General features: G+C 36.9%; 2 protein-coding genes, 1 non-coding gene and 1 pseudogene across 3 annotated transcripts; all 4 read right to left on the bottom strand.

The window, feature by feature from the left end:
• Nucleotides 1–784: 784 nt before the first annotated feature.
• LOC129553647 (olfactory receptor OR51C1-like) lies at nucleotides 785–3,495 on the bottom strand (annotated as a pseudogene).
• Nucleotides 3,496–7,376: 3,881 nt separating this feature from the next.
• TRNAY-AUA (transfer RNA tyrosine (anticodon AUA)) lies at nucleotides 7,377–7,449 on the bottom strand. The gene has a single exon. It is a non-coding gene; the product is annotated as a tRNA-Tyr (tRNA).
• A 5,981-nt stretch (nucleotides 7,450–13,430) lies between these two features.
• On the bottom strand, nucleotides 13,431–14,375 carry LOC129553986 (olfactory receptor OR51C1-like). Its single transcript, XM_055422649.2, has one exon. The coding sequence runs from the start codon at nucleotides 14,373–14,375 to the stop codon at nucleotides 13,431–13,433; it is 945 nt and encodes a 314-aa protein (XP_055278624.2).
• Nucleotides 14,376–23,439: 9,064 nt separating this feature from the next.
• Nucleotides 23,440–24,399, bottom strand: LOC129553985 (olfactory receptor 51F1-like). Its single transcript, XM_055422648.2, has one exon. It carries the CDS (start codon nucleotides 24,397–24,399, stop codon nucleotides 23,440–23,442), a length of 960 nt encoding a protein of 319 aa, XP_055278623.2.
• Nucleotides 24,400–25,198: the final 799 nt, after the last annotated feature.

The following is a 25,198-nucleotide window of genomic DNA, read 5'->3' as shown; positions in this document are numbered from 1 at the left end:
TGAGTGGCAGAAACATTTGTTAACACTGTTCTTTCCTCATTGAACTTTATGCATATCTGTGTCAAAATTCAATTGAAAAGAAATGTGAACTTTTATTTCTATATTCTCAATTCTATTTCATTAAACTATGTGTCTATCCTATGCCAGTATTATACCACCTTGATTACTGTAACTGTATAGCACATTTTGAAATTGTTTAGTGTGACTCTTCCAACTTTGCTGCCTTTTTATGGTTTTTGCTATTCTGGTTGCCTTAACATTTCATATGTATTTGGAGATCAGTTTGTCAATTTATGTAAAGAAACAAACTTGAATTTTAGTAAAGATTTCATTACAACTTAAGAATCAATTTGGGAAATATAGCCATATTAAGTCTTTTAATTCATAACCATTGTATATTTTTTCATCTGTTTCCAACTTCTTTAATTTATTTGAGCAGTGCTTTTGTCTACGGTTTTGAGTGTATAAGTTTTACACCTCCTTGGCTAAAATTATTTCTGAGTATTTTTATTCTTTTTGATTCTATTGTAAATGAAATTATTCCTTAATTTCAAATTTGAGTTGTTCTTTGTTAGTGTATAGAAATACAATGGATTTTTAACATATTGATCTTGTTTTATTGAACTTTATTGATGTGACTTATTAGTTTTAATAATTTTTAGAATAGATTTCTTGGGATCTTTTAAACAAAAGTGTCAGATCATATGCAGCAATGTGGATGGACTTGGAGGGTTATGCTAAATGAAATGTCAGAGAGAGAAAGACAAATACTGTATGATATCACTTAAATGTAGAATCTAAAAATACAACGTTAGTGAATATGATAAAAAAAGAAACAGACTTACACATATAGAGAACAAACTAGTGTTCACCAGTGGGCAAAGAGAAGGGATGAGGGGCAATATAAGGTTAGGGGACTAAAAGGCACAAGTTATTATATATGAAATAAGCTACAAGAATATACTGTGCAACATGGGGAATATAGTCAATATTTTATAACAACTATAAATGGAGTATAAGCTTTAAAAGTTATAAATCACTGTATCATACACCTGTAACTTATATAATATTGTACAACTATACTTCAATTAAAATAAATAAATAAATAAGATTTAAACACTAAAAAATGTAAATTTTCACCAAACTACATCCCACCCCACCCACCGAACCTTCTACATTTTTTGCTTTCGAGTTACAGATAGAAGAGATGATATTAACTAAACTAGGTTTTAGAAGTCACAGCTAAGGAGTAGCATTTATTGCAGAGTTGTTAGAGTCAAACTCAAATCCCTTGGGAAAAAGGACTTTTTAAATGGTCCTAATGCTCAAACTACCGCACAATTGCACTCATCTCACATGCTAGTAAAGTCATGCTCAAAATTCTCCAAGCCAGGCTTCAGCAGTATGTAAACCATGAACTCCCAGATGTTCAAGCAGGTTTTAGAAAAGGCAGAGGCACCAGAGATCAAATTGCCAACATCCGCTGGATCATGGAGAAAGCAAGAGAGTTCCAGAAGAGCATCTATTTCTGCTTCATTGACTATGCCAAAGCCTTTGACTTTGTGGATCACAATAAACTGTGGAACATTCTGAAAGAGATGGGAATCCCAGACCACCTGACCTGCCTCTTGAGAAACCTGTATGCAGGTCAGGAAGCAACAGTTAGAACTGGACATGGAACAACAGACTGGTTCCAAATAGGAAAAGGTGTACGTCAAGGTTGTATATTGTCACCTTGCTTATTTAACTTCTATGCAGAGTACATCATGAGGAACGCTGGGCTGGAAGAAGCACAAGCTGGAATCAAGATTGCTGGGAGAAATATCAATAACCTCAGATATGCAGATGACACTACCCTTATGGCGGAAAGTGAAGAGGAACTCAAAAGCCTCTTGATGAAAGTGAAAGAGGAGAGTGAAAAGGTTGGCTTGAAGCACAACATTCAGAAAACAAAGATCATGGCATCTGGTCCCATCACTTCATGGGAAATAGATGGGAAAACAGTGGGAACAGTGTCAGACTTTATTTTTTGGGGCTCCAAAATCACTGCAGATGCTGATTGCAGCCATGAAATTAAAAGACGCTTGCTCCTTGGAAGGAAAGTTATGACCAACCTTGATAGTATATTAAAAAGCAGAGACATTACTTTGCCAACCAAGGTCCGTCTAGTCAAGGCAATGGTTTTTCCCGTGGTCATGTATGGATGTGAGAGTTGGACTGTGAAGAAGGCTGATCGCCAAAGAATCGATGCTTTTGAACTGTGGTGTTGGAGAAAACTTGAGAGTCCCTTATACTGCAAGGAGATCCAACCAGTCCATTCTAAAGGAGATCAATCCTGGATGTTCATTGGAGGGACTGATGCTAAAGCTGAAGCTGCAATACTTTGGCCACCTCATGCGATGAGTTGACTCACTGGAAAAGACTCTGATGCTGGGAAAGGTTGGGGGCGGGAGGAGAAGGGGACGACGGAGAATGAGATGGCTGGATGGCATCACCGACTCTGTGGACATGGGTTTGAGTGTACTCCGGGAGTTGGTGATGGACAGGGAGGCCTGGCATGCTGTGATTCATGGGGTCACGGAGAGTCGGACACGACTGAGCGACTGAAATGAACTGAACTGAACTGAATGATCTGTTTGGTTTTCACACTGTAGATAATAGGATTCATCACTGGTGGAATAAGCAAATACACATTGGCCATAAGAGTGTGTGCATAAGGAGGTTCCTTTCCCCCAAATCTATGGACAAAGCACAAGCTAATGAGATGGATGTAAAAGATGGCAACGGCCCCTACGAGGGAGATCCAAGTCCTAAAGGCCTTATGCTTCTCCTCTGAGGAAGCAATATTCAGCTTGGCCTTAATAATCAAGACATAGGAGAAAAAAATAAAGATGGAGTCGTCTCCTGCAGTAACTATGAGGACAGTAAGTCCTTAAACACTGTTGATCTTATTGTCAGAGCATGAGAGCTGGATTATATCAGGATGGAAGCAATAAGAATGATGGAACACATGGATTTTTCAGAAGGATAGATGTTTAAGAAGTAGGGCCATAGGCATTAGGATCACTGTGCCTCTGACCAGGATGGCAAACTATACTTTGATAATTCTGGAATCAATCAGAATGGCAGCAAATCTCAGTGGGTTACAAATAGCAATGAAGTGATCAAAGGCCATTGCCAGGAGCACTGAAAGTTCCACGACAGTAAAAATGTGAAAGAAGAATGTCTGTGCAATGCAGGCATTGAAACTGATCTGTCTTGCATTGAACCAGAATATGCCCAGCATGGTGACTAATGTTGAAATACACAATCCCAGGTCAGTGGGAGACTTGACTCAGGGATGATGACAAATAGAATTACACCATTCTCAGATAAGGCAGTTATGCAGAGACAGCAGAAAGGGATGGAAAACCAGGCATGGGCAGCTTCTAGTATTGGAACTCCCATCAGTAAAAAGATCAGAGAAGAGGAATTAATGTTAGGAAAAGGTGATATTTATACTATGGATGAATAGTAGTGTTGAAGTAAAATGTCCTATAATAATAAATGATAACACCATTCAGTAAATTCATTATGATTTTTATTAACTGAAGTTAGATAAATTGGAGATTTTCCTTAGGACCTTAACCCACTTTTTTGCTCCCTAGTCTTTATCTTTCTTTGCTGTACTGAACTTCTCCTCCATAATTCTTGTCTCCTGATTTGTAATAGAGAAGAGGACATTTTAAATAAAATCTCAAGAGTACTTTTTGTCATCTTCCACTTTGGTCCTAAGCGTTTTTTTCCCCCTTTCTTTGTACTCCCCACATAAAGGAGAATTGGATCAAGATAATCTGAAAATACCAAGAAGTTAATGGAGACCTCAAAGTAATAATAGGTTATAAAAGAAAGATGTATTACTTAATAAAAATACATCATATGCTAGAATATTTGTATTAATTCTAGTGTATTTTTGTGGACCTTTATCATACGTTAAAAATATATAGTCTTTCTGGGAAGCAATTTTTTAAGGAAATAATTTTATACATGTTGAAATATCCTATTTATTTTTCTTGGTCAATGGATCTTACCCCCGACTTGATTGGGTCATTTCTAATCTAGGGTTACATTTCTGATTTTGATTTTTCCCTTTTACGTTTGTCATCGTAGTTGTGTTGAAACGTAACTGGAAAAGATAATTCTCTGTGATATTGCCTTTAGCAATTACTCCTTTCAGAGGCAACTGTATTAAATTTCAGGGTTAAGAGTAGGGTGTGCAGATACCTGGTATTAGATACTCCCTCTTCAGTCTAGTCTTGTTGCAATTATTGCCACCCTTTACTTGCCTACAGTCTCAGAACAATACCCTTACAGAGCTTGGCTTCCTCAAAGTAAATAACATATTTCAACTTCCAGTTCCACCAGTAGATTTTTTGTTATGTAATTTATGTCCTGAATGTTTTGTTTTGTTTTTTCCTTTCTCATATTGACTTAACTCTGGTCTAGTCCCCTTATGTAATGCAAACTGTTGCTAAGATCCTCACTAAGCCGATCTGATGGTTCTGCGTATATTCTGAATCTTCTTCTCTTTGCCTCTTGAAGATTGGATGACTTCCTCATAGTCCCGGTCATTGACTGGAATTCCAATGGTCACTTATGAATATTGGAAACATGATTCTCAAACCACTTAATTTGGAGAATATACTCCTATAGCTGTGTTATGCCTACATGATTTTACTTCTTCAGTGATTGAAACATTTTTGGCTCCAAATCTTAGTTTGAGATGCCTCTTGTGACTACTTTTACTTTTAATCACCAGATATTTTTGCTATCCAGTCTCAACTTTTATTCCTGTTCTTATAAGCTACTGAGATCCTAACATATCTTACATCTGAAGCTGCTCAGTTTTTGTTCAGAATAGCTACGTGTCTTTGGTTTTGTCATTTGATGTTAATATATTGAGGTGATTGAATTAGTCATTTCTGTGATTGTTTTCTTATTCTATGCAGTTGCAATTTAAAAAGACTTCACTGGTACATGGTTACGGACACTACTTAGTATCTTAAATAAGAGATTCTAAAAGGGCTCCACATACAGAAAAATTCAAGTGCATGTTTTATTGATTATGGAATGGCTACTGTCATGATATAAGGTGATTCATGTTCTATTAATTTTATAATTATTTGATGGAAAGGTATATTAAGTAAAATCAAATCAATTTCTCACTCAGTTTTCTGGCATCATGAAAAATTAATATGCAAAATTTTTGAAATCAGAGGACAGAATATTCTTGATAACATTGGTAAATTGGAGATGATAATAGAGTTACTTTGAAAGGAAGTTAAGACCTATCCTTTATAGAATTCCACAGTATGTCAGGCCTGTTATTTAGTGCTTTAAGTGAAGACTCTTATTTAATTTGAAAATCATATTGTTTTTAAGACTCAGGCTTTTCATCCAGGAAAGTAAAAATTAGAGAAATAAATTTTGTAATATTTCATACAATGGAAAAGCTAGGCTTTGAATTCCATCTTGGTATATTCAAAATTTGTTAAAGTCCACCATGGTACATACCAATACTTCTCGATGGTGGTAAAATTGGTAGGATAACATTAAATAAATAAGCTTTTATGTTACATATATATGTGGATTACTAAAATGTCAAGTATTCATGTGATTTTTTTCTTCAACAGCCATACGCTGTCAACTTTCTTTGTCTCTAAATAGTTGTGTAAATGCATAGACATTAGCATTTCTAACACTTGGTGCTTTGATAGATTTTTGTGTGTGTGTTCTGATTTTTATTGTTCTACTTAAAACTTATTTCCTTATCAACATTCAAGGACGATGAAAAACCATTATTTGCTCACATGCTAAATTATTAAGATGACTGGTAAGATTAACATTGTATAATGAGACCTGCTGGAATCATAGATTTGAGCTAAAATACTAAAAATTAGTCCTATTCATTTTCATAGTCATTGCTGGCATATTTAACCTAAGTTGCTGCTGCTGCTGCTAAGTTGCTTCAGTCATGTCTGACTCTGTGCGACCCCATAGATGGCAGCCCACTAGGCTCCTCTGTCCCTGGGATTCTCCAGGCAAGAACACTGGAGTGGGTTGCCATTTCCTTCTCCAAGGCATGAAAGTGAAAAGTGAAAGTGAAGTCGCTCAGTTGTGCCCAACTCTTAGCGACCCCATGGACTGTGGCCCACCAGGCTCCTCCATTCATGGGATTTTCCAGGCAAGAGTACTGGAGCGGGTTGCCATTGCCTTCTCCACCTAACCTAAGAGACTTCAAATGCATCTCTTTGATATCAGTCTGGCTTGAATATCTTGATCTCTTGAAGAGTATTATAGTCTGTTATTCTGAATGGAACAGTATTTTTACAAGGAAGATACTAATGAAACTTTCATGCTCTGCTACTAATAAATCACTATTAGATTTTGGATAAATTCTCTATCTCTTTGAGGCTCAACACTGGGATTTGAGCATATGACCCCAGATATCCCATAGTAATATTTTCACTTAAAGAAATCAAATCTCACTTTTCATGACGGAATTATATATTGATGACTGAAATTCAGCTTTTTGGGCTATTTGAACTCTCCATGTTCAGTACCATGAATAATATACTTTAGACATTTTTTCTAAGGACTCCTAGTCAGTTTTCAAATTGACCACATAATCTGGATTACTTTTTGATTTTTAGAATTTCATTGTTTATCAATTTTTCAGAATGCAGATTCAGTACATTGGAAAGAATATCTGTTCTTTATTTCTAAGCTGCACTGAAAACAATAAAATGATATTTTATTATTTTCAGGTAATGGAATATAGCCGATTAACAATATTGTGATGGTTTCTGGAGCACATCCTGTGGTAAATTCTTAAAGGCAATTCTACAACGTCTTTTGTTTGCATGGCTATTATAATTTCCTCTTAAAAATACTTCCCCTGAAGAAGCCAAATCTTTTACAGCAAAATGAGTCCACATAAACCTTCCAACATTAATACACATCCATGTCTCTCTGATGCCCTTGCACTTATATCAAGTGAAGAGGGTAAGGAAGAGAAAGAGCTATGTGATCTCCTTCAGTTCCCAGAGTAGAGGTTCTCTATGAAGAAACCACGCTCGGGAGACTCATTTACCCATCAGAAAACCTTATTCCTAAGGAATCTTTCTGGCCAGTTGTATTTGCTTGTTTTGCCTTTGTTCTTCAGAGTCACTCTGCATGCCTAAATTGGCTTGCTCTCCCACTGTTTGAAAGTGAAGTCGTTCAGTTGTGTCCGACTCTTTGAGACCCCATGGACTGTAGCCCACCAGTCTCCTCTGTCCATGGGATTTTCCAGGCAGGAATACTGGAGTGGGTTGCCATTTCTTTCTCCAGGGGATCTTCCCGACCCAGGGATCGAACCTGGGTCTCCTGCATTATAGGCAGATACTTTACCATCTGAGCCACCAGGAAAGTCCACACTGTTTCAGTTCAGTTCAGTTCAGTTCAGTTGCTCAGTCGTGTCCGACTCTCCGCGACCCCATGAATCACAGCACCCCAGGCCTCCCTGTCCATCACCAACTCCCAGAGTACACTCAAACTCATGTCCACAGAGTTGGTGATGCCATCCAGCCATCTCATTCTCTGTTGTCCCCTTCTCCTCCCACCCCTAACCTTTCCCATCATCAGAGTCTTTTCCAGTGAGTCAACTCGTCGCATGAGGTGGCCAAAGTATTGGAGTTTCAGCTTTAGCATCAGTCCTTCCAAAGAACACCCAGGATTGATCTCCTTTACAATGGACTGGTTGGATCTCCTTGCAGTATAAGGGACTCTCAAGAGTCTTCTCCAGCACCACAGTTCAAAAGCATCAATTCTTCGGTGATCAGCTTTCTTCACAGTCCAACTCTCACATACATGACCACTGGAAAAACCATAGCCTTGACTAGACGGACCTTTGTTGGCAAAGTAATGTCTCTGCTTTTTAATATACTATCAAGGTTGGTCATAACTTTCCTTCCAAGGAGTAAGCGTCTTTTAATTTCATGGCTGCAATCAGCATCTGCAGTGATCTTGGAGCCCCAAAAGATAAAGTCTGACACTGTTTCCACGGTTTTTCCATCTATTTCCCATGAAGTGATGGGACCAGATGCCATGATCTTTGTTTTCTGAATGTTGAGCTTCAAGCCAACCTTTTCACTCTCCTCTTTCACTTTCATCAAGAGGCTTTTGAGTTCCTCTTCACTTTCTGCCATAAGGGTAGTGTCATCTGCATATCTCAGGTTATTGATAGTTCTCCCAGCAATCTTGATTCCAGCTTGTGCTTCTTCCAGCCCAGCGTTCCTCATGATGTACTGTGCATATAAGTTAAATAAGCAAGGTGACAATATGCAGCCTTTACGTACTCCTTTTCTTATTTGGAACCAGGCTGTTGTTCCATGTACAGTTCTGACTGTTGCTTCCTGACCTGCATACAGGTTTCTCAAGAGGCAGGTCAAGTGGTCTGGTATTCCCATCTCTTTCAGAATTTTCCACAGTTTATTGTGATCCACAGTGTTTCAGTTCAGTTCAGTTCAGTCGCTCAGTTGTGTCCGACTCTCCGCGACCCCATGAATCACAGCACGCCAGGCCTCCCTGTCCATCACCAACTCCCGGAGTACACTCAAACCCATGTCCACAGAGTCGGGGATGCCACACTGTTTAGTGTACTACAATTGCTGAGGTTGTTTTCTTTTTGACTTATGATGGTTCATATTGAAATTATATGACAGGAAAATATAAATATTGAATAAACATGAAAAGTCTGCACAAACCGTTTCCATGCATGCTTTGGAGAAGAAAAAATATCATCCTCCTGTACTAGGATTTTAGATCCAGTTATTCCACAGACAGGCCTTACCCAGTGGCTCCGTGGTAAAGAATCAGCCTGCCATGCAGGATACTCAGGAGACTCGGGTTTGATCCCTAGGTTGGATGATCCCCTGAGGAGGGCATGGCAACCTGCTCCAGGATTCTTGCCTGGAGAATCCCATGGATGGAGGAGCCTGGTTGGCTATAGTCTATAGGGTTGCACAGAGTCAGACACGACTTAACTGACATCACACAGCACACATTTCATAGAGGAAGATTTAAATTTTCCTTCATAGGTAGGCATCAAAACAAATAAATTTATTTATTTTTATTTAATAAATGGTACAAAGCACAATACCATAAACATTAACAGTTAAAATTTCACCAAATGAAAAAAATACTATAGAATACACCATTGTAAAAAGCTACATTAAGTTATTTTACAACTGCCTCAAGCTTCAAAAAGAAAAAAAACCCAATGCCATACCTAAGTTATCCCTCTCTCAAAATAATGCCATTTATATTATAAACCATGAGCTCCCCATCAAATAAATCAATAAATTTAGATTGGAGATAATGAATAAGCCACAGATATGGTACAACACCTTGTTGTATCCTGTTATGTCTCAGTGGCTTCCCAAGCTGGCTAACTTTTAGATATACCTGAGGAATCTTATTATAAATATAGGTTCTTAAGCCAGAACTGGTAAAATGATATATTCTGGAGGGGTTTGAAGGAGGGTGAATTTCTGTAGATCTTGTTTTTAATTTTTTTTGAAGTCTTTATTGAATTTGTTGCAACATTGCTTCTGTTTTATGTTTTTAATTCTGTCCATGTGGCAGGTGGCAGCTTAGCTCCCTGACCAGGGATCAAACACAGATCCCCTGCATTGGAAGGCAAAGTCTTAACCACTGGAGCCAGGGAAATCCCTAGATCTTGATTATTTTAGAGCAGTTTTAGATTCACATCAAAATTAAGTGAAGGATCTCCATGGTGGCTCAGTGGTAAAGAATCCGCCCACAAATGCAGGTGATGTGGGTTCCATCTATGGTCCGGGAAGATACCACATGCTGTGGAGCAACTAAGCCCATACACCACAACTATTAAGTCGGTGCTTTGGAGCCCAGGAACCACAACTACTGGAGCCCATGCAGTTTAGAGACTGTGCCGCTCAACAAGAGAAGCCACCACAGTGAGAAGCCCACTCATCGCAACCAGAGAGTAGCCCCTGCTTGCTCCAACTAGAGAAAAGCCCACACAGCAAGGAAGATCCAGCACAGCTAAAAATAAGTTTCAATAATTATTTTTAAAATTAGGCGGCAATTACACAACACCATATACATCCCACTCCAACACATGCACAGCCTTCCCCACCATCAACATCCCTCACGAAAGTGATATATTTGTTGCAATCAATAAACCAACACTGACATACCATTATCATTCAATGTTCATAGTTTACAGTAGGATTCATTCTTGGTGTGGTTCATGGTACACATTTTGACAAATGTATAATGACATGTATTCACCATCATAGTATCTAATTGACCTAAAAGTTCTCTCTGCTTCATCTATTCATCCTTCCCTCCCCCTAAGTTCTTATCTCCATGGTTTTACCTTTTGCCAAAATGTCATATAGTTGGAATCATATAATACGTAACATTTTCAGATTGATTACTTTCACTTTATAGTATCCATTTAAGGTTCCTCAAAGTCTTTTGTGTCTTGATAGCTCTTCTTAGCACCAACTGTATGGATGAACCAGGGACCTGTGTTTTTAACAAGATACCCATCCATCAATATGTATCTAGCCTGTATTACAATCTTATAGAAAGGCCTTTGGGGAATATATTACAGACAAGAAGTATTTTCTTTAAAATTTGAATGTCAGTTAAAATTGTATATAGTGGATACAACATTCCCATTGAATTATTAATTCAATTAATATGCCACATTATTACTTCTCATTTTAACTTGCTCCTATCATTTTTGTTTTGCTTGTTCCTATTGACTTCTGTATCATGGTTTGTGATTTCATACCATGGTTATAATAAAGTAGAATTGCTATTTAAAGTTCTTTGTAAATTGAATTAGTCAATGTTTATGTCTTTTACTAAGTCTCCTGGAAAGCAAGAACATCTATAATAAACATTTTAATGCAACTACATCTTTGCAAATTATATTCCTTACTAAGTAATAGCTCACTTAAAGTAAGAAGCTAATCTTGTTCAAATTTATAGTCTCAATATCCATCCTAAAGTCTGTTTTATTAGAGATATTAGGTGCATGTTACTACTGAAAAATGAATAAGAATGTAATTTGGGATGGCCATGTCTTTAGTTTTATTTGTTCTACTTTTGTGGCTGCAAAACTCTGAGCTGGTGATATCTCAGATGGCATAGTTTGCCACTGTCTTATCATCATCTGTGAAGAAGTGAGAGAGTGAAGTAGAGTGGGACCGATCAGACTAGCAAATCCAGGGCATTGCTTGGCAATGAGCTAGAATAATCGAGGGAGGGTATTTAATTGAGTCTGGGGAAATATATCTTCGAGATAGCATTTCAAAGCATTTCTAAGTCTATACAAAGTAGCAGCTCAGTGCTAATTTACCAAATAGATACTACAGACATATACAGAAATAGATAACAAGGTTTGAAACCACACTGAGCCAGTATCTAGGAATGTGTTGAATAGGAGATAGGAAGGAAGAATGAGAGAGAGGAATTCTGGGCAATGGCAAATTTCTCTACTTGGTTTTATTTAGTTCTTGAAATAACAGGCAGAACATCCCTAGGAAAGTGCTGTCTGAAATACAAATGAAAAAAGTTGCTTTACATTTTATTTTTTCTATGTTTATGAGTACACATGCATAAACAATGAAGGATAAAAATAAAATTTATACAGTGGTTACCGATGGGGAAGTTGGAATGATTGATCTTGAGGGACTATATCAAGGAGGACTTTGGCTTTTTCTATAAAAATCTTTTATTAGTGGGAATATATTTATTATTATTTCTTGTGTAACTAAAATTTAATTCAAAAGCCATTTACAAAGCTTTTTTTTCTGACTACTTGACAGAAAACAGGAGGAAAAGGGACAATGTTAGAGGTCTGTAAACTTAAAAGGAAGCCAAGATTTAGTGTAGAAAGTTAAGTGTTGGAGATGAAAGAGATATTTTGGTGTTAAAACAGTCAAGAAATACAGATTCATTGCACTCTGAAGCAAAAGGAAAGTGAGCATTTGAAGATGGTTTATAAGTTTTTGTCTCTGGCATTGGAAAAAATTTCCAAACTTACCTAATAACAGCAGTTTTGGAAAACACATTCAATTTTTAAAAAATGTCTTAAATTATTCTTAGTCAAATTGAGCTTTATGGAAACGGATAAGTTCCTGAGAGTGCAATCTCAGGTTCCAAAGTAACCCTTTCTCTCTATGATTGAGAAATTCAGTACTGATCAATTACTAGATAACACAGGCAGAACAACTGGGATAAGTTATAAGAGCAATTTCTTATGTTATACATGCAAAACATTGAATTGAAAACTTATCACTGGAATTGCTCAGAAGGACAATTTGATAGTCTATTATGTTCGGTTCAACTCAACAGCTATCACTATGTCTGCTCTGTGAGAGACATTTTGCTATGTGGTATAGAAGTTTCAAAGAAAATCAAGGCATTTTTTTTTAAATTTAGGGAATTTATAGCCTTGTGGAAAGTATAATAATTATATACAAATGTATAGTCAAACATTTAAAGGCAAAAAGTATACAGATAAAACACTTAAAAGGCAAATTATGGGAAGGAGAGATCAGATGTCACTGAAATAATCATGAAAAACTTAATGAAGAAGGTATTTAAAGAGAAGCCTTGAGATATCAGTAGAGTTTCAAGTTGGAGTTGTAGTTATCAGGATTGAAGTGGAGTCAACAGTAGAACACACCATTAGGAAAGTTGCATGTACACGACGGAGCATTTAGCAGACTGATTTTCTTAGAATTGCAGAATATGTGAAGAGAGAAAAAGACAGATTAAACTTTGTAGCAAAGTTGAACCAGAATTGTGGAGAAATTCATCACAGATAGGAATTTCTTCTTCATTTAGTTGGCGTATGAGGAATAACCATGAAAGAGATGCTTGTTGGTTTGTTTTTAAATTTTAATACAAATTGATTCAGCTATTTGGAAAATTATTTCAAAGTGAATGATGGGTGTTTTGGGGCAAAAATAGCATTAGAGAAAGGAATTTGGTTAGTCATCTGTAAAATTAGGCTGAGAGATAGTGAGATTCTGAATTCATATTTTAGTGGTATAAAAGGTAAGATTGACTTATACGGGGTGTCGCTCAGTCATGTCCAACTCTTTGTGACCCCATGGACTGTAGCCCACCAGGCTCCTCCATCCATGGGATTCCCCAGGCAAGAATACTGGAGTGGGTTGCCATTTCCTTCTCCAAAGATTGCCTTAGATGGGATTAACTAAATCATGGAGATAACTGAATTGGATAATATCTAGTTCCACTGGACTATAAAATTGAATATGTTTATAACTCCAATTTGTGATAAATCTTCACTGACTTTGAAATAGATATTTATGATAGCAGAATTGTTAAAGATGAGTTCCCTTGAAACATAAAAGTTTGAGCATAGCTTTCTGAATTGACTTTGTTTTTACACTATAGATGATGGGATTCATCACAGGAGGGATGAGCAAGTATACATTAGCAATGAGTGTGGGCAAATAGGATGGGGTGTGTTTTCCAAATCTGTGAACAAAAGACAGGCTGATCAAAGGGATGTAGAATATGGCCACAGCAGTGATATGAGAAATGCAGGTACTGAAGGCCTTCTTCCTCTCCTCTCGGGATGCAATATTGAGAACCGAGCGAATGATCAAGACATAGGAAAGCAGGATAAAGACAGAGTCCACCCCAGCAGTGGAGATAATTGCAGTTAGTCCAAATACACTATTGATCTTTGTATCTGAATACGAGAGCTTCATCACATCAGGGTGGAAGCAGTAGGAGTGATGCAGCACATGACTATGGCAGAATGATAGACGTTTAAGAAGCAGGACTAGTGGTGTCAGAATGACTGTCCCCCTGGTGATGACTGCTAGACCAATCTGTGCAATCCTCATGTGCGTTAGAATGGTAGCATATCTCAGGGGGTTAGAAATGGCCACAAAACGATCAAAGGCCATAGCCAGGAGCACCGAAGATTCCATGAAAGTGAAGAGGTGAATGAAGAACATCTGTGATAAGCAAGAATTGAAGCTGATTTCCTGGGCATTGGCCCAGAAGATTCTCAGTACTGTCACCAGTGTTGAGATGCATAAGCCAATGTCGGTGGTGGACAACATGGACAGGAAGTAGTACATGGGCTCGTGGAGGCTTGGCTCAGTGAGGACTATAAACAGGATCAAAGTATTTCCAGAAAGGGCAGTCAAATAAAGGCAGCAGAATGGGATGGAGATCCAGGTGTGGGCCCATTCAAGTCCAGGGATGCCAGTCAAGAGGAAAGTTGGCAAAGTGGAGTTATGGAAAATTGGCATTAATGTATGCAGGAGTGGAATTCTCTTGTTTGATCTTGACTTTCTAAATTTAAAATTTATTTTTAGTTCAAGTTTACTATAAATTAGTAAAGTTCACAAAACTTCAGAGTACAGCTAAGTCTGGCATCTATATATACCTATGTAACCACTCCCATGATCAACTGATACACCCTTACCACCAACTGAGAAGGCTTCCTAATTCTTCATCCTTAACAATGTCTTCTCCTATAGTAACCATTGTTCTGACTTCTAGTACTACAATTACTTCTCTCTGTTTTTGATCTTGATATAATAGAATCATGTAGTATATACTAATTGCAACTTGCTTCTTTCACCAATATTATGTCTGTGAGGTTCATCATTGAAATAAGATATTGAGTTCAATTTAATTTCAATTTACTTAGCTAAATCTATCTGATGTTTATAACTTATTATCTTATACTCTTACCAATACTTTTATTACATATTTTATTCTTCAACTGGATTATAAACTTCTACTTGAGAAGAGGAGTTAATTCTGCTACATGAGAATAGGAATGAATTTTAGCTAATCTTTGCTTCATAGAATTCATTGCTCATAGTAGATATTCACTATGTTTCTGGTAATTGATTTATATTTTATTTGCCTTCCTGAAATACTCTATTTAACCATGAGCAGAACTTGGTCTAAGAAAACAATTGACTAATTTTGCCTTGGAATTTTAGAATTATTAAACTCAGAGTCTAAGTGAAAAGTCATTTTAACTTAGCAGGGAAACCTCTCTTTGTCAGGTTCCACATATACCTAAGACTCTATCCCAGATAACATCAGTTTATCCTGTCTCATTACATTTATTTATTAAAGTGAACTAGAGGGAAGATGCTTCAGGTCCTGTGAATCTGAAGCTTGATATTGTTTTTACTTTGTAACATTAAAATACTGCCTTGCTTACTGATATAGAGTCTGCCTCTGTTGTGCTAAAAATCAACAGGGAAAAATCTTCTTTTGTATCACGTATTCCCTGGTCCTTAATCTAGTCTTTAATATCTTATAGGGTTGTTCAGGTATACAATACTGTGTGAATCTAAGACAATGTTCTGTATAATGTTCTAGGTATTTTACAAAGATTATTTCATTTGAACCTATGATAAACTTGAGAGAGATATTTTTATTACAGATAAAACAAAGAAATTCAGAAGTTAGTATAGATTACTAAAGGTCATAAAATCTAGAAGAGATTATACTGAGAATCAGAAAATGAGACTTTAGAACTTGTGCTATTAAAAACTACTCTATACTTCCTAATGAAAATGATAATTATAATAATAATAATGATTACTTATATTTCTACAGTAATATAATTCTCTATTAATAAATATAGCTACCATGTTAGAGATATCTATGTTTTCAAATCTCCTATGTAATATTTTTATGGTTCAGAGATGAAGCAACTGTATTTCTGGATTGCATATGTTTTGGAGGACATGTAGATAAATTATTGAAACAATTTATCAAACAGGAAATTCTTAAGCATAATAAGGGATACATTAATTCAAAGTAAACTATAGTGGACATAAATTTATTATAAAAATAAAGCTATTGCCCAAAATACATTTTGAGCTCATTTAAGACTTCTGTTTTTCCTTTAAAAGCCATCCAAGATAATTGCCATTAAGTATATCCATTTTTTACAATTTTATCATCAAATTAACTACATAGCTTACTTATGGATGTAGTCAAAGTTTAATTTGACTATTTCTCCAACATGTTGTTATCTATTTATACATACTTTCAATTCCATAGGCATCTCATGGATAATGTTATTTTATTCATTTATTTTCCAACTTTAAAATATTTATTTAATCTGAAGCTGATCTCCTAAATACTTCCCTGGTAGCTTAGTGGTAAAGAATCTGCCTGCCAATGCAAGAGTCATGGGTTTGATCCCTGGGTCAGGAATAGTCCCTGGAGAAGGAAATGGCAATTCACTCCAGTATTCTTGCCTAGAGAATCCCGTGGACAGAGGAGCCTGGTGGGCTATACAGTCCATGGGGTCAAAAAAGAGTTGGACACAACTTAGCAACTAGACAAAAACAAATCTGTTAAATATTAGATCCATCTCTCTAACTCTTGGATTTCTCCATTAAAGTATCTCAAAGTCAACTCAAGCATCAAATGATGGCATATTATTTCCCACAACTTGTATATTCTATTTCTTCCCATTTTGATTAACAGCTCTATAGATCTATTGTCAATCTATAGGTCTATGGTAACTTAATATATGCTGCTGCTGCTGCTGCTAAGTCGCTTCAGTCATGTCCGACTCTGTGCGACCCCATAGACGGCAGCCCACCAGGCTCCCCCGTCCCTGGGATTCTCCAGGCAAGAACACTGGAGTGGTTTGCCATTGCCTTCTCCAAACTTAATATATGAGGTTGCCTAATTTGGAAATCTGAATGTACTCTCACCTCCCATCTGTTGATCATCAATATCTATCTATGTTGCAACTCTTTCTAATTTGTATAGCATATTGCTTTGAGTTTTCTAAGATTTCAAATAGACTTTGGGATTAAAATATACACAGTACTATACATAAAATACACAACCAAAGAGGACCTACTGTATGGCACAGGGAACTATACTCAATATCTTGTAATAACCTATAATGGAAAAGAATCTAAAAAAGAATATGAATATAAATGTAAATACATATATACATATATATACACACATATACATATATGTATATAGGTATAACTGAATCACTTTGCTCTACACCTGGAACTAACACAACATTGTAAAACAACTATATTTCAATAAATTGTTTTTAAAAATAAAATAGAATAGACTTCCAATTAAAGTATTTTTAGCCAGTAGTATCTGAAACCAGTCTCTCCCAATTTTCTATTAAGTTTTCAAAAAAGATAAAGGGGAAGAGAAATAGACCAAAGAAACACTAAAGTTAAAGCTGACAGATAGTCTTCATCCAGAATTTTTTGAAGGTAATTAACTGCTCCTAACTAAGGTATATAGACATGAATTGAGTCAAAACGTAAGACAGCACTTAATGCCATTATGACAAACTACATTCAAGAATCCAAAGTCTGTATCAAAAAAAAAATCACCTGTTTTTAAAGGATATAGGCTGAAACTGCAATACTTTGGCCACCTCATGTGACGAGTTGACTCACTGGAAAAGACTCTGATGCTGGGAAAGGTTGGGGGCGGGAGGAGAAGGGGACGACAGAGAATGAGATGGCTGGACAGCATCGCTGACTCTATGGACATGAGTTTGAGTGAACTCCGGGAGTTGGTGATGGACAGGGAGGCCTGGCGTGCTGTGATTCATGGGGTCGCAGAGAGTCGGACACGACTGAGCAACTGAACTGAACTGAACCATAAGATGACCTAGGGCATTTTTCTTCCCCAGACATCTCATCTCAAGAAAAACAGGCGTGAGGGGTGTGAGGGGTGTCATTAGTAGAGACATATTGAATTTTGAAATATTCACTAAAGTACATCTTTGTCAGCAGAAGTGAAAACACAAGAAAGTTGGGAAACAGCATAATTCTGGAATTTAGGTTTTAATTGCCTCTCTTTCCAAAGTGGCAAAGAGCTAGAAGTGTTGATAATATGGGTGTTAGTGGGACTGTGGGTTCTAGAAACTCGAAAATGGGTCAGAACCTGTACTCTACATGATCATAATTTGTGAGGCAGCATCCGGGAGCAAGTCACATGAGTAGTTTATTGGGGGTAAAAAGGTGTGAAAAGATCTTTCTTTGCACTACAGGAAAAAAATGCTAGTATAAAATCTTTAAAATATTGTGGAAAAATAAAAAGAGAATAGCATCTCAGTCATCAGTATCAAAGATGCTAAAACCTCTGTAGAATGAAGAAGAAAATATCCTAAGGTAATTCAGGTAATAGACCATAAAGCATTATGAAAGAAAATAAAATTGGAAAAGAAAGGCCAAAATAATGAGATACTAGTAACATAAAGAATTAAAGCAAATATTAGATGTAATTCAAATCAGAATTGAGGTACAATAACTTAAAGATTGTATTTTGAGGTTTATTATATGTGCCATGAAATACACACATAAAAGAAGCACTTTTTTTTTGGCCATGATTAACTAAACAGATAAAACAAAACATCTATATGGGGTTTGGGATTTCTGAATAGATATCAGAGTCATAGAAGTCAACAAAACAGTGTAAATAAGAATAACCAGGAGCTCCGAGGGCCTAGAGATCAGGTACCAAGGTACGTGGGGAATGCCTTACCTTTCAAGATGTGGAAAATTAGAAGGCATACAAAGAAAGATGTTGAAGTAGCAATGCCAGAAGACTAGATAAATTGTTGTCTTCAATTCTGAAAAAAGTCTTCCTTGTATTTAAGCTAAATTACTCACGATGCAGCCTTATTTCATCAGACGTATTTTATTGTAGACACAACCAAGTACTGTTTGATCTGAAAGCAGCTGCTTGACTTGGCCTTTAGACAAGAGGAAAGACTTCTCTTACTCCTATTTGGGGTGAGTATATGAAGGCCACCCATTTACCTCTAAGAATGGAGAATTTTATAAGGAAACTTGCTGATATAATAATTTACTCAGCGGGAATAAATACACCCCAGGGGAATTTCTGTGCCCTTCTGTTGTGCTTTACCTCCCTGCCCCCAGGTTATCTTGCTGCCACCAGGAAATGTGATGCTAAGACAGACACAAAAGAACCAAGAAGAATGAACATCGACACAGCAAATCTGTGTTTACATGCTTTAATTAAAAATGAAATCGAATCATTATTTGAGCATGGATATGTCATTTAATGAGGATCTGCTGCTGCTGAGGATCTAGTAATCCTTTCATTCTTTGTGTTTCTCTTAAAGAATCTATCACATAGCTTTTTGTGCACAACTAAGTGAAATAATAGATGCTTTGACAGTATCTCCAGGTAATAACAGTAGCAGGGTCATAGTGTATCTGCATTAAATGTTGTTAAAATGAGCAAATTCATTCCTATAATTCAGAAGTAAGCAGTAAAACAGAATTACAAAGTCAAGTGGCTCCATGAGTGTGGCCCTTTTCATACAAGAAGAAAAATTTGGCAACATGGTTCCCTGGTGGCTCAGATAGTAAAGAATTTGCCTGTAATGCAGGAGACATGAGTTCAATTCCTGGGTCAGGATGATCCCCTGGAGAAGGGAATGGCTACCCACTCCAGTATTCCTGCCTGGGAAATCCCATGGACAGAGGAGCCTGGCAGGCTATGGTCCATGTGGTTGCAAAAGAGTTGGACAAGACTTAGCATCTAAACAACAACAAATCATCTAAGATGCTTCTTTCTTCCTTCTTCCAACCTTCTCTCCTAAACTCAAGGTCAAGCTTGCAAAGTATGACAATTCTTCTAGCCTCTTTGTCACCCATTCTTGTCTTGTTTTTCTTATAAATGTTACCTAGCTAACCCCTTGTTGGTTGTTTGTCTATTTTGTCCCAGGGATGTCCCACTACTTCTTGGATGTTAAACTCTCTTGTCTACCCTTCAGACTTTGGGGGTTCTTATAATTTCAGCCTCCTGTTTTTTTTCTGATTAATCACTGCTATCTGGCCTCTGTTATGTCAAGGCCTTACCATATGCATGGATATTAATGAGCCTGGCTCTATGACTGCATCTCCAATGGTCATTCCTGGTAAGCAGAGGAGAGCCACTTCTCAGCTTCTTAGTGATGCTATCATTTTCACAAGTCATTCCTCAATAGCCTTTGAATGGTGGTCCTCTAGGCCCTCTTCAAGGACACTCTCAGGGCTGATCTTATGTCTTTCTGTAACCTACTCATAGCAGTTCGCCCACTTTTGTCAGCTAATTTTTATGTTTGTTAAAGAATGGTTCATAGAAGAGGTAGAATTTGAATACAATGTAGATTAAAAACAAAACAAGAATGAATGTGATATTCTAGAGTGGGAAGTAGTAAGATTCAATGTGGCGTTAACCTCTTACATCAGCGGAATGGTGAGAATTCTAATTCAAGCCTACTCAGAATCCTGGCCAATGAAGTAGATAAACAAGCAACTTATTTCAAGGCGGAGAGATGTCAACTAGATCCATCCTTATGCAGGAAAAATTTTAATTTTTTCCATAAATTGATCAAATGGGAATTGCTAGGCAGAATTGGAAAAAGGGAAAGACAGATAACACAACAGATGTACATAAATGAAAGAATCAGGGCATATGTAAGGTATGGAAAAACATAGTGAAACAATGTTATGCCTTCACATTCACATAGCTGTCATTTTTTTCCCTTGTCAGCTTCATTTATTTCTATCTGTGACCTAGGGAATGAGCTACTCTGATCTACAAGATTCTCCTGAGTATCTTTTAAATGGGGCCTCCTTAAAGTACTGAATTTTATTAGAATGCTAATTTAGTAAATTTACCTCAAGTCCACTCTGCATCTAAGCAAAGCACAAGCCAACCTCCTTTACTGATTTACAGTAAATAGCATGCATATGTGAAGAAGGAAATGGCAGCCCACTCCAGTATTCTTGCCTAGAGAATCCCGTTGACAGAGGAGCCTGGTGGGCAGCTGTCCATAGGGTCTCACAAAGCCAGATATGATTGAAGTGGGTTAGCATGCACACATGCATTGGTGAAGGAAATGGCAACTCCCTCCAGTATTCTTGCCTGGAGAATCCCAGGGACAGAGGAGCCTGGTGGGTTGCCATCTATGGGGTCGCACAGAGACGGACACGACTGATGCGACTTAGCAGCAGCAGCAGCAGATAATTTGTAAACCAATACAACTCAAGATAAATAAAATCATCCAAGTTTCTGCTTGCACCTCATAAAATCCCCAAATATATTTCTCCCTTCCCATCATATTTTGTGTGCGTGTGTGTGTGCGCGCGCGCACATGTGTGCGCACACACAAGTTCAGGTCAAGCCAGAAGTATCCAAAGAGATATAGAGTCTTTTCTTTAGCAGGTTTAGCTAGGATTACACTTTATAATGCTATAGTCCTTTGGGCATCTCAAAGTAAAAGTTCCTCAACTTTAACATTTTTATATGTTCTATAGATTCATGGGGTCGCGGAGAGTCGGACACGACTGAGCGACTGAACTGAACTGAACTGATGCAGGAAACAGGCATGTAAAATTGTCAGAACAAAAGTCCCCTATGTACAGAATTCAGGAATAACAATGGAATTTCTAAACCAAATCTGTAAATCAATTCTTCTTAAAATAGTATTGTTCAAGTAAAAGATGTTCTTTAAGCAACAAATGAAAATCTTGTAACCAAAATTCACTTGGAAGAATCTGATGGAGAGAAAAAATCAGAAGGAAAGAGGAGGAAATATTTTGTGTTTTCATATTCTTTGATGCTGTGCCTAGATAGGACCTATGAATTTAAAATTCAGGAGAGTATTCTTCAATGAAGAGTAAGTGGTGACACACTGTTCCACAGACTTGCTTCCAGAATACTCTTCTCCATTGACATTTGGAAACATTTTCAGCTTAGAAGGCAGCACAAATAAGGGTTACAATTTTGTCCTAGCAACTATCACAACACTTCATATATTATTTTATAGCTTTTTTGTCTCTATAATTACTTCACACATTAGATTTTAAGGGTATTATCTTCTAATTTCTATTGCTTTTTACAAGGCCAAATGTAATACAGACCCCAGTCACTGGTGTGCTGGCAAACTGAAATTCCAGGAAAAAAAGAAACAAAACTCATTTTCTGTATTTACCAGTTCCATAGTATCAATGGTGATTCTAGCTGTCAATGTGGCTTTATTAATGCAGAGTTGAGAAGAGATGCACACTGTGACTTCGGGCAAACTGGTGTGAGTTGGCTCCAGCTCACAGCTGCCCCCAGTGTTTCTGGGATTCATGGCTCATCCCTCCTATCTTGGACCACTTTTCCACTGGCAATAACATTGATGGGTCTCCCATCAGGTTTCCATCTCCCTTTTCCTCCATATTTTTCAATCATTTTGTGCAACTGAGTTTTAAGTTTCTGTTTGTCTCTTAACTTGATATTGTTATCATGTATCTCTTTTCAGGAACCAAACTTTTTAAGTCTAGTTGTGTATCACCATTTATAGCCTAAAAATTATGAATTCTTTACTTTGGTTCTTTGACTAAGAGAGCCATGTAGGCCCTTCATGGCATTTTGTGAATCCTCTGACAATCTATGGAAAACAATATGAGTGTTTTTATATGTGATTGTTCTCTGGAAAAGAGTTGATGGATTTCATTAGGTTTCAAAAGGACCTTTGCACACAAGAAAGTTAACAAATTCTACCTCAAAGGTCCTTACATGCCACTTCATGGTCTCTTCCAGTTCTCTAAATTGCTGTAGTGAATTAGCTAATGTCCCTAATCCTTGAAGATTTTCTATTGGTTGTTCAGTACTAGGTAATGACCTATGGTTTGCATGCCATGGCATATCTATTTCTACTTTTTGTACTATTAATTATGAATAAAGACTAAAAGCTAAAATATACTGCTAGAAATTCTTTGCAATATTTTAAATACATGATACAGAGATGTGAAGACACAGTTCCTACTTCTGATCTTGTGACATTTTTGTAGTTGCTTTTGGAAGAGTACACAATACGTTTGTGAAGAACACAATATCTAAGATAAAAAAGCGTGAATTCAAGCCTCAATCCTGCTCTGTTAGATGTCTTGCCTTTGATGGCCTAAATGTCTTTGTCTGTTTCTTCACCTCTAAAATATAATTAATCATTTCAATGAGAAGTTTTGAAGAATAAATGGTATATATTAAATGCAGTTAATAGAATGCCTAGTATAAAATAGACAATAAATGTTAGTTACTATAGGCATTACTTAAATTATTTCATTATTATTATTTTTCTGCTTCTATTATTGGACTGTAAATTCCTTAAGGTATATTATATATGTATTTTATGACTTAAAACTCAAAAAATGTTTATTAAATATTTGTTGAACAAATGGAAAGATGAGAAAAAAAATGTCCAAAAGACAGTAACCTACCAGAATTGCTTTTCTACAGTGAAAGCCACTTCTATCATGATTTTCTCAAACTTAATTATCTCTATTTCATAAGAAGAAGACTGAGTACAGCCTTGCGAATCTGCTTTGTTTTTACACTGTAGATGATGGGGTTGAGCACAGGAGGAAAAAGCAGGTACATATTGGCCATCATTGAATGGACTACTTTGGGGGCTGATCGCCCATAGCGATGCACCAATGACAAGCTAATCATGGGGATGTAGAAAATAGAAACTGCTCCAATGTGGGAGACACAGGTGCTAAAAATTTTGTGTCGTTCTTGAGGGGAGGAAATACTGAGAACAGAGTGAATGATCAAGATATAAGACAAGACAATGCATGGCGTATCTACTCCTGTGGTCAGGATGAGATCAATTAATCCACAGATGCTATTGGCCCGAGTATCTGAGCATGCTAATTTAATCACATCTGGATGATAGCAGTAGGAGTGGGAAAGCACATTCCCGCCACAAAAATTGAGGGGCTTAAGAAGCAAAAGTAGTGGTACCATTAATACTACAGTGCGTATAACCATCAAGAGACCTATCTGAATGATTCTGTAATTAGTGAGAATGGTAGTGTACCTCAGAGGTTCACAGATGGCCACATAGCGGTCAAAGGCCATAGCCAACAGCACCCCAGATTCTGTGAAGGTAAACCCATGAAGAAAAAACATCTGGATAATGCACATATCTAGACTGATTTCACTTGCATCAAACCAGAGGATACCTAATGTGGTTGACATTGTAGAAACAGTCAAACCCAAGTCAGCAGCTGACAGCATGGAGAGGAAATAGTACATGGGCTTGTGGAGACCCTGCTGGGTGATGACAACAAACAGTATCATGCTGTTCCCAGAGAGGGCAATGGCATAAAGACAGCAGAAGGGAATGGAGATCCAAGCGTGGGCAAACTCTAGGCCAGGAATTCCAGTCAACAAGAAAGTTGGAAATTTAGATGTTGAATTACTTAAGATTTCCATGTTTTCCTGGACTGGTAGCATTATCTTCACAATGCACATATCCTATAGAAATAATACATTATATTATTACATGAAGATATCTAGATAAATTTTCTCTTGGTTAGGAGAGTTATCTAAGGTCATGGGTAAGTGATTATTTATATAATATATATATATATAAAACAGAGTTTGATTTATAGCTTTCACTATATATATATAAAACATATTTATTCTTAAATTTAAGAAAATACATCCAAACAATTCCATACATTTTGATAATTATTTTCTATATTGATATAATTTTTAGCTCCATCATATTATAAGATTAAATGGATAGAGAGTTAAGAAAAATCAATACATTGAATACATTCAATTTTGAATATCTTATGTAAGAAATGACAAAGAGAAATTCAGCTAAAGATGTTGAGTCTGCTGTGCCCATGTAGGCATGACTTTCCAGGTAAACATTTCCAGATTTTTGCTAGTAATACATGTTTGAAAGCTACCACTATATCAGTCAGTTCAGTTCAGTAGCTCAGTCGTGTCCGACTCTCCGCGACCCCATGAATCACAGCACGCCAGGCCTCCCTATCCATCACCAACTCCCGGAGTTCACTCAAACTCATGTCCACAGATATATTGCCATGTTAATCCAGTAGTGTGGGTGAATACCATCAGGGAGTAGATTTCTATAAGAGAAAACCAATAAAGATGGAATTTGATAGAAATTATTGGAAAGGACTATATAGACTAAAGCAAGATGAGACTGGATAGCCTTCCTGGAACCACTAAAACCAAGAGAGTCTAGTGTCATGTCTGGGTGTGACATGAACAATAGTAC

Source organism: Moschus berezovskii, chromosome 14 (assembly GCF_049115385.1).
Source record: "Moschus berezovskii isolate FMDL1 chromosome 14, NW_MosBer_1.0, whole genome shotgun sequence".
Lineage (NCBI taxonomy): Eukaryota > Metazoa > Chordata > Mammalia > Artiodactyla > Moschidae > Moschus > Moschus berezovskii.
The sequence above is the reverse complement of the archived record's forward strand: the minus strand, read 5'-3'. Positions and strand labels throughout refer to the sequence as shown.

Excerpts from the sequence above, each read along its gene's own strand:
- LOC129553986 (XM_055422649.2), bottom strand. The coding sequence starts at position 14,375 with ATGCCAATTTTCCATAACTCCACTTTGCCAACTTTCCTCTTGACTGGC.
- LOC129553985 (XM_055422648.2), bottom strand. The coding sequence starts at position 24,399 with ATGCTACCAGTCCAGGAAAACATGGAAATCTTAAGTAATTCAACATCT.